The following is an 18,407-nucleotide window of genomic DNA, read 5'->3' on the forward strand; positions in this document are numbered from 1 at the left end:
CTCCTTTAAGTTTCCTGATGATCAATCACTCAAACAAGTTTATCTCGTATTTGTTTTTTAGACACGACTAGTCAAAATGTTGCTCTTTCTTATTGCATTTCTTTGTCGCAAATGGCAAATGCTTCCAAGAATAATTACTTTTTGCGTCTCATTCACAAATGGCTTCTTAACATGAATCTTGAGCATCATTCATCCTGATGGGTGTCAAACAGTGAGAAGCACTTAGGGCTTTCCAAAGTCCCTCCATAATCACCACAGAATAGGCAGTTATGCTAATTAGGTCATTAATTTGCTTATTAATGCACTAATTAACACAGAGTCCCGTGCAAACATGGGTGGCTGCATATTAATATGATCCCTGCGTCTTACGCTTTGAGTGGTTCCTGCAGTTCCAACAAGTTTCTCCTTTATTAATATGCAACAGACAAGCTGCAAAATCAGCCAGGGATCTTGAAATCTAATCAGATAATCTGCTATGCAGATAGAAAGGGATTCTTTTAGTTATTGTTCTTAAGTATGTATATTCACAAAGATTAGAGACAGTTATTTAATGAAGTCATAGTCCCTCTAAAAGCTACATCTAGTCTAATAGGAGTCAAATATTACCGTAAAGTTCTGGGAACTGGGGCACCCGTGACAGACCTTGATAAAAAACAGATTTTAAATGTTATTATGGCAGGTTAGGGCCGAATAAACTAATACTACAGCAGCAGAACAACAGTAAGGCTATTTCACACAAGACCAACAAGGCCTGACTGAATTAGGCAGCAACAAGCTGAATTAATTCAAAATCAATTATAAGTTACCCCTAAAGGGGTCTAAAAGGACAACATTTCTTCTGAGCTCCAAACAAGCCGACTATTTTATGCAAACACATAGCTAGAGGTTTAAAATAGCTACCAGGAATCTTTAATTAGAACCGTTACCCTCCATCACTGTGATCCACGCCACAACCATCGCAGTGACTGAGCAGAACGCACACCCAGATGAGAGGAGAGAAAACAAAAAGGAGAACACACACAGGTTCAAACTCCAAAGAACGAGAAAAGATCCGACAGCGAGATAAAAAGTGAGCGTCAGGCGAGGAGACAGACCAACAGAAATAATCATCAGGACAGATAAGCAGACTGTGAGATAAGGACAAACGCAAAGGCAGACAAGTGTGAAATCAGACACTCTGTGGCTGACAGCAGAGGACGACTGGAAAAGGCGACATCTGAATGTTTTCTCATAGCGGACTCACCTTCCCCGGCGTTGTAGGCCAGAATGGAGCGGGTCCTCATTTGCTTGCCCTCCACGGTTTTGCTGGAGCAGGTCTGGGAGCAGGTCGACCACGGCGTCCAGTCGCTGAGCACGCAGTCTCTGGCACAGGGCACCTCACAGGAAACGGGCTCCAAGACGGCCGAGGAGGAGCACAGGCCTCTGTCCACCAGCTCCCCTGGAGGAAAACCAGACACAACCGGGTCAGAACCAGCCATGTTACAACAGTAATTACAATTTACTACAAAAATGTAGATTGACATAAACTGTGCCTTCTGGCTGGGAACCTTTAGAACAGCGCTGGTTTATTAATTAGTTGAATCTTCTTGCTAAAGGTACATATTAAACATTCTTGAACAGGTAAGAACAGGTTTATGGGCTACACAAAACATGTTACATTTTTTGCAGAAAATCATTCTAAGATAATTAAGTTTTATTCTGAGTTCCAATTAGAATGAGCTGTTTTAGGGTGTCTGTCACTTTAAACCCAAATAAACCTCTGATATCCACGCCCTCCAACTCAACGTTTACACTCGAACTTAAAAATGGTTGCAACATAAAACAGCAATTGGTTTCTGAATGGGAAATCAACAACAAAGCCGTTGTCTTTTCCAGTAGCCGTTGTACAGCGCTTACAAAATCAGCTGACCAAACATGCTGGAACTCCATTTGGGTTGCTAGGTAACGGGCTGGGCTCGGCCAGTGTTGCTAGGTAACGGGCAGTGCGTGCAGAATGTGACTTAATCTGGAGCTTTTTAAAACGGCTAATTTTCCATGCACCAAAAAATATTATCCAAGTGACAAAATCATTTGGGTGTTTTCTTTAAGTGCTTGGTAGTGTTTTTATAAGCAGTAGAAATACAAATGGAGATATAAAATTTAGCATAATAGGTCTCATTTGAGAAGAAGAAAAAAAACCTTTTTGACCTGTTCAGCAAATATCTCCACTCGGATTAAGTCTATTACACTTCAAGTGTATTTGGATGTTTTCCATTTTTCTGTGCTGAAAACTAAATGCTTATAGAGGCTGTTTGTTCTGGGGTTATTTGCTGTAAAAAAGAAACAGGAGAACACCATTTATCACCAATATATTATTTGGAGTAAAAACATGGACTTAAAATGTAAAGTGCTTCCACTTAAATCAGCTCCCATCTGTGAGTCAGACCATGGAGTCATTTGAGTTTACCTAACATGAAAGAAATGGATGAAAAACTAATTTGTGCTTAAATTAAAGACAGGTGGCTTTCCTTTTAATTTCCTCTTGTGGGCGATTTATTTCCCAATAGACTCTACAACTTACAAGCTGCCATCTGGCTTTTCAGGTAAGAAATATCAACGGCTACATTTGGGAGATAAGGAAAAACAAATTAATTGTAGCAACATTACCCTAAGTCTGTGTAAATGTTTGGTAATTATGACAATATGGCTCCTTCAATTCTCTGTATTAATGAGGTGGTGTGTAAAGTGTAATTAAAACCGCAATTTCTCTTAAAAGTGAGGAGTCACCATTTGAGTTTTAGTGCAAAGTAATAAAAAAAAGAAAAAAAAGAAATTAGTGTCAAACAGCAGCTTGGGCCACTATTCAGCAAACTATATCTAGAAGACACTGAGGAAAATTAGTCCACAACTTGCTCTCTGATGTTGCTAAATCTAACAAGATTGGCGTCAAACATTTGTGCTACATCTTTTTGTTTGTGCTGCTGTCATTTTAAAGATATTAATGAGTTAAAAGTTACCAGAGGTCATGAAAGGTTAACCAAACCCACACCCCAACTTGTTATGTCAGACAAATTTGGTGTCAATCAACTCAACTACATTTTTGCAGTAAAAAGTTTTGTTTGTGCTGCTTTTGCTCAAAAGACACTAGTGAAAGTTTAACAGTCAAAATGTCGACTCCTTTAGCCAACCACATTATCCAAACAAAACACTTTGCTGCACAAAAATAGCTGAGTTGATGGACAAAAAAAAAGATTTTGTAAATGTGAGCTGCGGGGTAGTTGACCTCTTTGGTTTGCAAAGTTGCATTTGAATGAGTGTTTGGTTGCGTTTAGAGAAAAATTTAAATATCAAATCAATTAAAACACCCCTCATTTAAAACATAGACACTAAGGTAGCACTAGTTGTTCAGGATGAAAATGTACAAGAAACAAGGTCAGCAGATACCCCTGTTTTCTGTTTAATCTGACATTTTTTTCCAGATTTAATTCATCTTACATTGGAGGCTTAGACCTCCATATGAATACAGTGCACAACTACTCAGCAGTTCAGAAATCTCCAATTTGACAACTTGAGATACATAATCATTAAACAGATGTTAAAAAGATTTACAATATATTATTGACTGAACATTTCCTGCAGAATCTACAGTAAATTTAATCTCTTGAATGTATACATTTGCATCTGATATGCAGGATTTGGGTTAATCTGATTCTTTTCTCTATGAATCAGTGAAAAAAAAGAAATCCATAAGAGTGGATTTGTAACAAAGAGGATAATCTATGGAGATTACACAGATGTATTGAGATACAGTTATTGAGTGGGTCAGTATTAAAATAATGAAAAATCTTACATAACTCATTGTATTATTGGTACCTCAGAAAATAAAGTTTATAGGTCATAAATTTAGTCAGTTATTTTTATTTGACTGCTAAGTTTTCTTATTCCAAGAGTTCAAATGTCTCAGATGAGGATATTAAAAACAGAAAATATTAATGGATAATACATGGAAATAATGTTTAATGAAAGATTTGAGGATATAATTTAATGTCTGGAAACCAGGCTGAAATTAGTTGGTAAGATTTTCTGTTTTTGCAGTGCAGAAACAGGAAAATATGGAGTTGTAAAGACTCATAAAACTAAAGCAACCAAACAATGTATTTGGTCCATTGATTTTTACAAATACAGCAGATCTAAGGTGGCAAAAGTGTGGCTCGGGGGCCACACTAGATAGAAATATCTGTCTAGTGTTGTTTCTGCTTTCATCCAGTGATAAAGAATATTTTCTTTCACTTTAGCATACATACAGTATTTTATTATGAATTCTTGATAAAATATTCATTGTGGTGGATCTTTAGCTCCAAGAAATCTCCATGAAAATGGGGGCACTTCACATGAAAGGCGCAAATTCACATAGGATTCCTGTGTTTCATCGCTATTGTTCATGTTTTATTGATGAGCTCTTAGTAGCCACTATAAGTGGATTATATTAACCCACATATCTGAGTGAGTTGCTTGATGCTCTGCCATAAATCAAGTGGTTAAGCGATATGTATACCCTTAAAAAAATATGCAAACCTTTCCATGACTGAATTGAACCAAAACCAAAACCCTCACTGCAGCTGACTTTATATTGAGATGTCACTTTGACTGAGATGCAGTGAACCCATCATGACTGAAACGAAAAAGCATGAAAATAAGAAACGACAAGGGACCTGCGTATTTCTCAGGCTCAGACAAAGACGCATGAATGAACAGAACCACCCACTATGAGGGGAGAAACCTCAACGCTCTGTATGCAGAGAAGAAAAAGCTCCCCGACTAAGTGGCCAAGCAGTCAGCTTTGGGAATATCAATAGCCAGTTTCAATAACATTTGTATCGACTTTCGCCTGCTGTCTGGGGTCTGGCTGGGTGGCCTTTTCTGGGGGGGTTTTATGACTGGTACACACTCAGAGAAAAAAAAAAAAAAAAAAAAAACACAACATGCGGCCGCAACGTCGCAGTGAAAAATCACCGAGGCGAAAAGCAGATCGAAAATCCAAAGAGAACAAATCAATTCTCATCAGATGTGAAGGAGATCAATCAGCTGAAGTCACACAGAAAGAAGAAGAAAAAAAAAACAAGTTTCTACAGGTAAAACCGTACAGAACACCAACATTTTATACATAAACTGCTTAGATTTATTTATAAGTAACTGTGTTTGAGCATATAATTAATATTTATGTAGATGAGATTTGTAATTAACCTGACAGCCAACAGCTGCCTGCTTTATTAATTACCATGATAATATTCTGATTCCTATTTTTACTCTTTTAAAAGTAACATTTGTGTTAATTTCATGGTCAATGATAGTACTAATGATAATACTATGGTTTTGAGATTAATACTGCTCTTCCCAGTAGCTTCCTTTTTTTATTTGTTCCTCTTACTTTGAAATGTAACTTCACATATAATCTGCTCTCTAAAAATTGTTGCTCAATTCTTATGACTACACACTCAAATTTTATATTTTCTACAGACATTAACATGTCTTTAGTGAAGTTAAACTCCATTTTGGGTCAAACATTTTTATAGACCATGGCGTTTTTGTCTTAAATATAAAATGTATTTATATTATGTACAGCTGTGGCTGAATTACTGTTATTCTTTCAGCAGTTGCTTTTTTTGAGTCTATATTATCCAGTTAACAAGTATTTCAATTATCAATTAATCACGATTAAACTGATTTATCGTTTCAGTCCTAATCACTATAGTTATTAAACCAATTGAAATCAATTTTCTAAATCATCTATACTTTTACAGATTTTCCCAATTAAATATGATCATAAGATTTTTTTAAAAATGCATTTTTACCGTAGGCACAACTGGCAGCCCACTAGTTTATATATCAACCAGTCTGTTCTTTTGTTTCATAGCGAAGAGAGAAAAATCCTATTGACGATCAAACTTTGTGCTGTTGAATTATATTTTTTGCACGATTTTCTCATATAGTGATGTCAGTAGAGGCAGGAAATTGAAGATACACTCTTGTGCTGTTGTTATTTGTTATTCATGTATCCCTGCAGCCCCTTCTATCAAACAGAAGAGTTAAACTCAGGACAGCCAAAACAATTCGAGGCTTTATGCCTTAAGCTGTTTAAAATGCGTCTAGTTTCTCATCAGCATCGATGCGGCAGGTGAACTGAAACACAACCATCAAGATAAGAGCCTGAAGCAAACGTACAGCACTCTGAACTCCAAATACCACATTAAAACTAATGAAACCGCCCACACTATCCGCTCCACTCATTAAAATACAACCGTCTGAATGCTGTGTGAAGTGTGTGATTTGTCTGGAACTTCCAATAAAGTGCAATAGTTCATTTGTTTATTTGATATTCAAAAGTTGTTGCACAATTTGTTCATATTCTCCAATAGTAAAATGCACTAGTCAGGATTAGGGCTGAAACGATCAATCGAATTAATCGAATTAACTGTGATTAATCGATTATTTAAATAATCGTCAACTAATTTAGTAATTGATTAATTATTAACTAGAGTATATAGACTCAAAAGCATGCAATTTGCTGAAAGAACAACACATTTAGACAGGTAATTAAGGCGTTTTGAAATCAATGCCAATTTCGAAAAAAATCTAATTTTTCAATAAAAATCTTATTAGGATGAATTGATTTTTTGGTTGTATCAAAATTAGTGAAATGGAAACACTTTTTTGGATCCTAAGAGTCACATGACCAACAAACAGGTGTTGCCACTGGCGCAAACAACAAAGAAGACAACAGGAAGTGGTTGAAGGATGAGGGCGCTGCATGTTTTTTCATGATTTATCGCGTGGAAAAACTTATTCATGTGTGATTTAAATGCGTTTCTTATTTAATGGAAACACGGCAACTGTTAAATTGTTTTTATTTATTTTTTTATGAGCAAAATTTCAACATTTTGTATGTATTTATAATGGAAAAGCAGCTTATGCTATCGCAGAGCTAATTACATTACCTTTAGATATAAGGAGTAATAGAGGAAAGCAGTAATAATGTAAAGCAGCAAAGAGTGGAAGTTTCTCCAACTCCCAGAGTTTCTGAGGACTGATTTGATATACTGAGAGGGAGGTTTAATTGTGCGTGCAGAGAGGAAACTGTAATGAGACAGACAGCAGGGGGACGGGTGGCAAAGCTGAATCAAGCAAGCGTTAAAGCAGGAGAGGTTTAAAAAAAAAGAGAGGGAGGAAGGATGACGGGAAGAGGAGTTGTGTAATGGAAATCTCCTCACGTACGTCAATGTCCACCAAAAGCCGGAGGGTCAGCAGATAGGTGACCTTCAGAAATATGGTGTTTTTCTTGCGAAGCCTAGCCTGTGTGTCACTTTTTTTAATTTGACAAATGGAGGTGGATTAAAAAAAATCACCGCAGCACAGGGATGGGCAAATCAGAGCTTGTTCGCTTGATGATGTCAATCATGAAGCGGCGTCTCCTAGGACGGATGTGCTTAATTTGAACAAATGACTCACAGTTTTGAAAACACACAGCATAATAAAGCATCATTGCCATCTGCGCACCATCTCATCACTCTGCAAAAATCCCATCATCCGATCGGACACTGAGATCAAATTGCCTCCGCTCACCGTTACTGCTGATGCATTGAACTTGAGGCAGCTGAGTTCCAGGGCCGCACTGCTTCCCGTCATCAGGAATACACCTGTCCAGGCTGACCAGCTGCCATTTGTAGCAGCTGGGTTCATCACATGGCATGGCCTCTACTAGGTGAGGGCAGCTTCCTAGGCCCCCGGTTGGCTCGTTGGTAATCTGTCGTTTCCTCAGTTTGAAGCCTATGAGTAAAAAAAAAAAACAACCCAAAAAGACTTCAAAATACATCCTTCCATTGGTTTGAATACAGTCTATCATCAATATAAGCATAAATCAGTGACAATATAAACCACGATAGACGTGTAATCAAAATAAATTAGGATAGAATATTCACAGAATTCTGATCCAGAACCGCACAGCATTCTGGGAGATGTAGACAGAGGAAAGACATTAGCTGCTCAGCTCAACCTTTCACAGCCAGCCAAGCAAAGTTGGTGGAATCAACTCTCACTCATTCTATGGTTACCTAGCAACTCACTCACTCTTTGGTTACCTAGCAACGACCTGCTGAGTAACTGGCACAGCAGCAGTTTAAAGTTTCCCCACTTTGCCTCATAACTACTTAAAAATTAAAAGAAAAACAACAGCGTAGAGTGAAAACTGGATAAGGTCACACATCCAGTTTGGCAGTATTTCAGAAATTTGAAACAAAAAACTAATCCATAATTATCGATATGGACTGGTATAAAACACTTACATCATGATACATTTGTCTGCCAGCCGTAATATTTATTCAATTACATTTACTAGAGTAACAACTTTAAGTAGTATTTTCACTGAGCTGTACTATTTACTTTTAAATTAGTAATATTATTGTGAATTACTGCTACACTTACTTGAGTAAAATTTCTGCATATCCAGAAATGTTACAGAAATTTCTGGATGTGCAGAAAACATATTAATTAAATGTTTGTTTTTCAACTCAATGAAAAACAAACATATTTTACCAAAAACATATGAGACACAAACATATGTGTGTGAAAGATCTCAGTTTTTCACACCAGCTTTGTTGTTCTCATGTTATTTTCTATCTGCTGAACCTGTTGTGCCATTTAGAGGGTAATAATATGCAATAAATATTGGAATAGAATAGAATTTACTTTATTGATCCCCAAGGAGGAAATGCCTATTATTTGACAACTACTCCATTCTAGATGTTAAATATTAATAATGCAAATATAACCGTAAGCGATAAAATCTATAAGATATATAAATAAATATTGTCACTGGAAGCACATGTTGAATTTAATATAATAAAAAGTGTTTCTTTTGCCTGAATGTGTTGTTTTGTACTTATTTGTGGTCATTTTCTTTATTTCAGTTTTTAAAATGCCAGAATTTGCACATAACTTAATATTTTGTCTGTTTGATGACATTATCTTAAAATATTAAATTCACCCAGGCGCTTTGTGCAGCTGAATAGTTGCCATGGAGATTAAAGGATTTCTCAAACATACATGAACGAATCAAAGCAACACTCCAGGTAAGTTTTTGATGAGGGAATAACATAATAACACAATATAAAGCTCAAAAACGTCAATTTCACATAATTCTGACCCTTTAAAGTTGATCTTTTTACCTTTCCTTCCGGTCTGATCGTTGCAGTTCTCAAAGATGCACGGACCCCAGGCCCCCCATGGCGACACCTCGCAGTCGATGGGACATGGGATCTGGCAGAGCTGGGATCTGTTTGGGATCGGACCCGTGCACAGCTGGTTCTCCACCGGGCGGGAGGCTGTGCAGGTCAGCAAAAGGAAAGGACAAAATAACCAGCATGAAAAACGAAAAAAAACAAACCTGATTGGATCAGGAAACAAGGATGCAAAAATAATTATTTACTCATTATTGGCATAAAAAAATCCCACAGGGAGAAGCTGAAAACTGCATCAGAANTAATCCTCTTAAGTTGAAAACTCTTTCATTTGATTGATGAAATATTATTTAAGGGTTATTTTCAAGGTTCTATTCACATGGCCCTCTGGGTTATAAAAACTTTATGGCGGGCCAGATTTGGCTCCTGAGCCTCAAGTTTGACATATATGGCCTATGAGCTACAAAAAGCATGTTTCTTACATCTTTTTTAAGAAAATACTTCGTAGATAATGAGACTATGTTCTGAGCTCCAACCAAAATGAGCTCTTTTAAAGCCTCTTGTCACTTTAAATCCATATAAGCTACTGGCCTCCCAACTCAATGTTTACACTCGCACGTGAAAATGGTTGCAAACAGATGTGATATTATACATCCGTACATCTTGGAAAAGCAGAAGTGGATCCTTCTGCACAACCGACAAGAATTCGGGAAGTGGTTTATGGATGGCAAGTCAACAACAAAACATTTGTCTTTTCCAGCAGCCACAGCACATACCAGCTGACCATACGTGCTGGAGTTCAGTTTGGGTTGTTATGTACCCGGCTGGGCTTTGCTGGGGTTGCTAGGTAACTGACAGTGCCTGCTGATTTTTGACAACTACTTATTTTCCAGACACCAAAAAACAGGAAATGATTGCCAAAAAAAATGTTTATTTGGCTGTTTATTTGTTTTTGGGGTTTTTTGTTAGTTATTTTGAGCAGTTGGGCTGGTTTTAGAAGCAGTAGAAACCCAAATGGAAGTACAAATGTGCAAAATCAGAATTTTGCCTCTCCTTTAAGTTTCCTGATGATCAATCACTCAAACAAGTTTATCTCGTATTTGTTTTTTAGACACGACTAGTCAAAATGTTGCTCTTTCTTATTGAATTTCTTTGTCGCAAATGGCAAATGCTTCCAAGAATAATTACTTTTTGCGTCTCATTCACAAATGGCTTCTTAACATGAATCTTGAGCATCATTCATCCTGATGGGTGTCAAACAGTGAGAAGCACTTAGGGCTTTCCAAAGTCCCTCCATAATCACCACAGAATAGGCAGTTATGCTAATTAGGTCATTAATTTGCTTATTAATGCACTAATTAACACAGAGTCCCGTGCAAACATGGGTGGCTGCATATTAATATGATCCCTGCGTCTTACGCTTTGAGTGGTTCCTGCAGTTCCAACAAGTTTCTCCTTTATTAATATGCAACAGACAAGCTGCAAAATCAGCCAGGGATCTTGAAATCTAATCAGATAATCTGCTATGCAGATAGAAAGGGATTCTTTTAGTTATTGTTCTTAAGTATGTATATTCACAAAGATTAGAGACAGTTATTTAATGAAGTCATAGTCCCTCTAAAAGCTACATCTAGTCTAATAGGAGTCAAATATTACCGTAAAGTTCTGGGAACTGGGGCACCCGTGACAGACCTTGATAAAAAACAGATTTTAAATGTTATTATGGCAGGTTAGGGCCGAATAAACTAATACTACAGCAGCAGAACAACAGTAAGGCTATTTCACACAAGACCAACAAGGCCTGACTGAATTAGGCAGCAACAAGCTGAATTAATTCAAAATCAATTATAAGTTCCCCCTAAAGGGGCCTAAAAGGACAACATTTCTTCTGAGCTCCAAACAAGCCGACTATTTTATGCAAACACATAGCTAGAGGTTTAAAATAGCTACCAGGAATCTTTAATTAGAACCGTTACCCTCCATCACTGTGATCCACGCCACAACCATCGCAGTGACTGAGCAGAACGCACACCCAGATGAGAGGAGAGAAAACAAAAAGGAGAACACACACAGGTTCAAACTCCAAAGAACGAGAAAAGATCCGACAGCGAGATAAAAAGTGAGCGTCAGGCGAGGAGACAGACCAACAGAAATAATCATCAGGACAGATAAGCAGACTGTGAGATAAGGACAAACGCAAAGGCAGACAAGTGTGAAATCAGACACTCTGTGGCTGACAGCAGAGGACGACTGGAAAAGGCGACATCTGAATGTTTTCTCATAGCGGACTCACCTTCCCCGGCGTTGTAGGCCAGAATGGAGCGGGTCCTCATTTGCTTGCCCTCCACGGTTTTGCTGGAGCAGGTCTGGGAGCAGGTCGACCACGGCGTCCAGTCGCTGAGCACGCAGTCTCTGGCACAGGGCACCTCACAGGAAACGGGCTCCAAGACGGCCGAGGAGGAGCACAGGCCTCTGTCCACCAGCTCCCCTGGAGGAAAACCAGACACAACCGGGTCAGAACCAGCCATGTTACAACAGTAATTACAATTTACTACAAAAATGTAGATTGACATAAACTGTGCCTTCTGGCTGGGAACCTTTAGAACAGCGCTGGTTTATTAATTAGTTGAATCTTCTTGCTAAAGGTACATATTAAACATTCTTGAACAGGTAAGAACAGGTTTATGGGCTACACAAAACATGTTACATTTTTTGCAGAAAATCATTCTAAGATAATTAAGTTTTATTCTGAGTTCCAATTAGAATGAGCTGTTTTAGGGTGTCTGTCACTTTAAACCCAAATAAACCTCTGATATCCACGCCCTCCAACTCAACGTTTACACTCGAACTTAAAAATGGTTGCAACATAAAACAGCAATTGGTTTCTGAATGGGAAATCAACAACAAAGCCGTTGTCTTTTCCAGTAGCCGTTGTACAGCGCTTACAAAATCAGCTGACCAAACATGCTGGAACTCCATTTGGGTTGCTAGGTAACGGGCTGGGCTCGGCCAGTGTTGCTAGGTAACGGGCAGTGCGTGCAGAATGTGACTTAATCTGGAGCTTTTTAAAACGGCTAATTTTCCATGCACCAAAAAATATTATCCAAGTGACAAAATCATTTGGGTGTTTTCTTTAAGTGCTTGGTAGTGTTTTTATAAGCAGTAGAAATACAAATGGAGATATAAAATTTAGCATAATAGGTCTCATTTGAGAAGAAGAAAAAAAACCTTTTTGACCTGTTCAGCAAATATCTCCACTCGGATTAAGTCTATTACACTTCAAGTGTATTTGGATGTTTTCCATTTTTCTGTGCTGAAAACTAAATGCTTATAGAGGCTGTTTGTTCTGGGGTTATTTGCTGTAAAAAAGAAACAGGAGAACACCATTTATCACCAATATATTATTTGGAGTAAAAACATGGACTTAAAATGTAAAGTGCTTCCACTTAAATCAGCTCCCATCTGTGAGTCAGACCATGGAGTCATTTGAGTTTACCTAACATGAAAGAAATGGATGAAAAACTAATTTGTGCTTAAATTAAAGACAGGTGGCTTTCCTTTTAATTTCCTCTTGTGGGCGATTTATTTCCCAATAGACTCTACAACTTACAAGCTGCCATCTGGCTTTTCAGGTAAGAAATATCAACGGCTACATTTGGGAGATAAGGAAAAACAAATTAATTGTAGCAACATTACCCTAAGTCTGTGTAAATGTTTGGTAATTATGACAATATGGCTCCTTCAATTCTCTGTATTAATGAGGTGGTGTGTAAAGTGTAATTAAAACCGCAATTTCTCTTAAAAGTGAGGAGTCACCATTTGAGTTTTAGTGCAAAGTAATAAAAAAAAGAAAAAAAAGAAATTAGTGTCAAACAGCAGCTTGGGCCACTATTCAGCAAACTATATCTAGAAGACACTGAGGAAAATTAGTCCACAACTTGCTCTCTGATGTTGCTAAATCTAACAGGATTGGCGTCAAACATTTGTGCTGCTTTTTTTTGTTTGTGCTGCTGTCATTTTAAAGATATTAATGAGTTAAAAGTTACCAGAGGTCATGAAAGGTTAACCAAACCCACACCCCAACTTGTTATGTCAGACAAATTTGGTGTCAATCAACTCAACTACATTTTTGCAGTAAAAAGTTTTGTTTGTGCTGGTTTTGCTCAGAAGACACTAGTGAAAGTTTAACAGTCAAAATGTCGACTCCTTTAGCCAACCACATTATCCAAACAAAACACTTTGCTGCACAAAAATAGCTGAGTTGATGGACAAAAAAAAAGATTTTGTAAATGTGAGCTGCGGGGTAGTTGACCTCTTTGGTTTGCAAAGTTGCATTTGAATGAGTGTTTGGTTGCGTTTAGAGAAAAATTTAAATATCAAATCAATTAAAACACCCCTCATTTAAAACATAGACACTAAGGTAGCACTAGTTGTTCAGGATGAAAATGTACAAGAAACAAGGTCAGCAGATACCCCTGTTTTCTGTTTAATCTGACATTTTTTTCCAGATTTAATTCATCTTACATTGGAGGCTTAGACCTCCATATGAATACAGTGCACAACTACTCAGCAGTTCAGAAATCTCCAATTTGACAACTTGAGATACATAATCATTAAACAGATGTTAAAAAGATTTACAATATATTATTGACTGAACATTTCCTGCAGAATCTACAGTAAATTTAATCTCTTGAATGTATACATTTGCATCTGATATGCAGGATTTGGGTTAATCTGATTCTTTTCTCTATGAATCAGTGAAAAAAAAGAAATCCATAAGAGTGGATTTGTAACAAAGAGGATAATCTATGGAGATTACACAGATGTATTGAGATACAGTTATTGAGTGGGTCAGTATTAAAATAATGAAAAATCTTACATAACTCATTGTATTATTGGTACCTCAGAAAATAAAGTTTATAGGTCATAAATTTAGTCAGTTATTTTTATTTGACTGCTAAGTTTTCTTATTCCAAGAGTTCAAATGTCTCAGATGAGGATATTAAAAACAGAAAATATTAATGGATAATACATGGAAATAATGTTTAATGAAAGATTTGAGGATATAATTTAATGTCTGGAAACCAGGCTGAAATTAGTTGGTAAGATTTTCTGTTTTTGCAGTGCAGAAACAGGAAAATATGGAGTTGTAAAGACTCATAAAACTAAAGCAACCAAAGAATGTATTTGGTCCATTGATTTTTACAAATACAGCAGATCTAAGGTGGCAAAAGTGTGGCTCGGGGGCCACACTAGATAGAAATATCTGTCTAGTGTTGTTTCTGCTTTCATCCAGTGATAAAGAATATTTTCTTTCACTTTAGCATACATACAGTATTTTATTATGAATTCTTGATAAAATATTCATTGTGGTGGATCTTTAGCTCCAAGAAATCTCCATGAAAATGGGGGCACTTCACATGAAAGGCGCAAATTCACATAGGATTCCTGTGTTTCATCGCTATTGTTCATGTTTTATTGATGAGCTCTTAGTAGCCACTATAAGTGGATTATATTAACCCACATATCTGAGTGAGTTGCTTGATGCTCTGCCATAAATCAAGTGGTTAAGCGATATGTATACCCTTAAAAAAATATGCAAACCTTTCCATGACTGAATTGAACCAAAACCAAAACCCTCACTGCAGCTGACTTTATATTGAGATGTCACTTTGACTGAGATGCAGTGAACCCATCATGACTGAAACGAAAAAGCATGAAAATAAGAAACGACAAGGGACCTGCGTATTTCTCAGGCTCAGACAAAGACGCATGAATGAACAGAACCACCCACTATGAGGGGAGAAACCTCAACGCTCTGTATGCAGAGAAGAAAAAGCTCCCCGACTAAGTGGCCAAGCAGTCAGCTTTGGGAATATCAATAGCCAGTTTCAATAACATTTGTATCGACTTTCGCCTGCTGTCTGGGGTCTGGCTGGGTGGCCTTTTCTGGGGGGGGTTTATGACTGGTACACACTCAGAGAAAAAAAACACCACCAAAAAAACACAACATGCGGCCGCAACGTCGCAGTGAAAAATCACCGAGGCGAAAAGCAGATCGAAAATCCAAAGAGAACAAATCAATTCTCATCAGATGTGAAGGAGATCAATCAGCTGAAGTCACACAGAAAGAAGAAGAAAAAAAAAACAAGTTTCTACAGGTAAAACCGTACAGAACACCAACATTTTATACATAAACTGCTTAGATTTATTTATAAGTAACTGTGTTTGAGCATATAATTAATATTTATGTAGATGAGATTTGTAATTAACCTGACAGCCAACAGCTGCCTGCTTTATTAATTACCATGATAATATTCTGATTCCTATTTTTACTCTTTTAAAAGTAACATTTGTGTTAATTTCATGGTTAATGATAGTACTAATGATAATGCTATGGTTTTGAGATTAATACTGCTCTTCCCAATCGCTTCCTTTTTTTATTTGTTCCTCTTACTTTGAAATGTAACTTCACATATAATCTGCTCTCTAAAAATTGTTGCTCAATTCTTATGACTACACACTCAAATTTTATATTTTCTACAGACATTAACATGTCTTTACTGAAGTTAAACTCCATTTTGGGTCAAACATTTTTATAGACCATGGCGTTTTTGTCTTAAATATAAAATTTATTTATATTATGTACAGCTGTGGCTGAATTACTGTTATTCTTTCAGCAGTTGCTTTTTTTGAGTCTATATTATCCAGTTAGCAAGTATTTCAATTATCGATTAATCACGATTAAACTGATTTATCGTTTCAGTCCTAATCACTATGGTTATTAAACCAATTGAAATTGATTTTCTAAATCATCTATACTTTTAAAGATTTTCCCAATTAAATATGATCATAAGATTTTTTTAAAAAAATGCATTTTTACCGTAGGCACAACTGGCAGCCCACTAGTTTATATATCAACCAGTCTGTTCTTTTGTTTCATAGCGAAGAGAGAAAAATCCTATTGACGATCAAACTTTGTGCTGTTGAATTATATTTTTTGCACGATTTTCTCATATAGTGATGTCAGTAGAGGCAGGAAATTGAAGATACACTCTTGTGCTGTTGTTATTTGTTATTCATGTATCCCTGCAGCCCCTTCTATCAAACAGAAGAGTTAAACTCAGGACAGCCAAAACAATTCGAGGCTTTATGCCTTAAGCTGTTTAAAATGCGTCTAGTTTCTCATCAGCATCGATGCGGCAGGTGAACTGAAACACAACCATCAAGATAAGAGCCTGAAGCAAACGTACAGCACTCTGAACTCCAAATACCACATTAAAACTAATGAAACCGCCCACACTATCCGCTCCACTCATTAAAATACAACCGTCTGAATGCTGTGTGAAGTGTGTGATTTGTCTGGAACTTCCAATAAAGTGCAATAGTTCATTTGTTTATTTGATATTCAAAAGTTGTTGCACAATTTGTTCATATTTTCCAATAGTAAAATGCACTAGTCAGGATTAGGGCTGAAACGATTAATCGAATTAATCGAATTAACTGTGATTAATCGATTATTTAAATAATCGTCAACTAATTTAGTAATTGATTAATTGTTAACTAGAGTATATAGACTCAAAAGCATGCAATTTGCTGAAAGAACAACATATTTAGAGAGGTAATTAATGCGTTTTGAAATCAATGCCAATTTCGAAAAAAATCTAATTTTTCAATAAACATTTTATTAGGATGAATTGATTTTTTGGTTGTATCAAAATTAGTGAAATGGAAACACTTTTTTGGATCATAAGAGTCACATGACCAACAAACAGGTGTTGCCACTGGCGCAAACAACAAAGAAGGCAACAGGAAGTGGTTGAAGGATGAGGGCGCTGCATGTTTTTTCATGATTTATCGCGTGGAAAAACTTATTCATGTGTGATTTAAATGTGTTTCTTATTTAATGGAAACACGGCAACTGTTAAATTGTTTTTATTTATTTTTTTATGAGCAAAATTTCAACATTTTGTATGTATTTATAATGGAAATGCAGCTTATGCTATCGCAGAGCTAATTACATTACCTTTAGATATAAGGAGTAATAAAGGAAAGCAGTAATAATGTAAAGCAGCAAAGAGTGGAAGTTACTCCAACTCCCAGAGTTTCTGAGGACTGATTTGATATACTGAGAGGGAGGTTTAATTGTGCGTGCAGAGAGGAAACTGTAATGAGACAGACAGCAGGGGGACGGGTGGCAAAGCTGAATCAAGCAAGCGTTAAAGCAGGAGAGGTTTAAAAAAAAAGAGAGGGAGGAAGGATGACGGGAAGAGGAGTTGTGTAATGGAAATCTCCTCACGTACGTCAATGTCCACCAAAAGCCGGAGGGTCAGCAGATAGGTGACCTTCAGAAATATGGTGTTTTTCTTGCGAAGCCTAGCCTGTGTGTCACTTTTTTTAATTTGACAAATGGAGGTGGATTAAAAAAAATCACCGCAGCACAGGGATGGGCAAATCAGAGCTTGTTCGCTTGATGATGTCAATCATGAAGCGCCGTCTCCAAGAACGATGTGCTTAATTTGAACAAATGACTCACAGTTTTGAAAACACACAGCATAATAAAGCATCATTGCCATCTGCGCAGCATCTCATCACTCTGCAAAAATCCCATTATCCGATCGGACACTGAGATCATATTGCCTCCGCTCACCGTTACTGCTGATGCATTGAACTTGAGGCAGCTGAGTTCCAGGGCCGCACTGCTTCCCGTCATCAGGAATACACCTGTCCAGGCTGACCAGCTGCCATTTGTAGCAGCTGGGTTCATCACATGGCATGGCCTCTACTAGGTGAGGGCAGCTTCCTGGGCCCCCGGTTGGTTCGTTGGTAATCTGTCGTTTCCTCAGTTTGAAGCCTATGAGTAAAAAAAAAAAACAACCCAAAAAGACTTCAAAATACATCCTTCCATTGGTTTGAATACAGTCTATCATCAATATAAGCATAAATCAGTGACAATATAAACCACGATAGACGTGTAATCAAAATAAATTAGGATAGAATATTCACAGAATTCTGATCCAGAACCGCACAGCATTCTGGGAGATGTAGACAGAGGAAAGACTTTAGCTGCTCAGCTCAACCTTTCACAGCCAGCTAAGCAAAGTTGGTGGAATCAACTCTCACTCATTCTATGGTTACCTAGCAACTCACTCACTCTTTGGTTACCTAGCAACGACCTGCTGAGTAACTGGCACA

At 37.2% G+C, this 18,407-nt stretch overlaps 1 protein-coding gene across 1 annotated transcript in view; it reads right to left on the reverse strand.

Moving 5' to 3' along the window:
- Nucleotides 1-18,407, reverse strand: part of thsd7ab (thrombospondin, type I, domain containing 7Ab) — a 224,633-nt gene that overhangs the window by 79,981 nt on the left and 126,245 nt on the right. The window contains exons 6-7 of the mRNA XM_007573511.2: nt 17,863-18,066; nt 11,506-11,700 (exon numbers count right to left, since the gene is read on the reverse strand). Coding sequence (XP_007573573.1) covers nt 11,506-11,700; nt 17,863-18,066 — 399 coding nt within the window. The remainder of the gene's footprint in view (nt 1-11,505; nt 11,701-17,862; nt 18,067-18,407) is intronic.

This window comes from Poecilia formosa, unplaced genomic scaffold, assembly GCF_000485575.1.
Source record: "Poecilia formosa unplaced genomic scaffold, Poecilia_formosa-5.1.2 Scaffold331, whole genome shotgun sequence".
Classification (NCBI taxonomy): Eukaryota; Metazoa; Chordata; class Actinopteri; order Cyprinodontiformes; family Poeciliidae; genus Poecilia; species Poecilia formosa.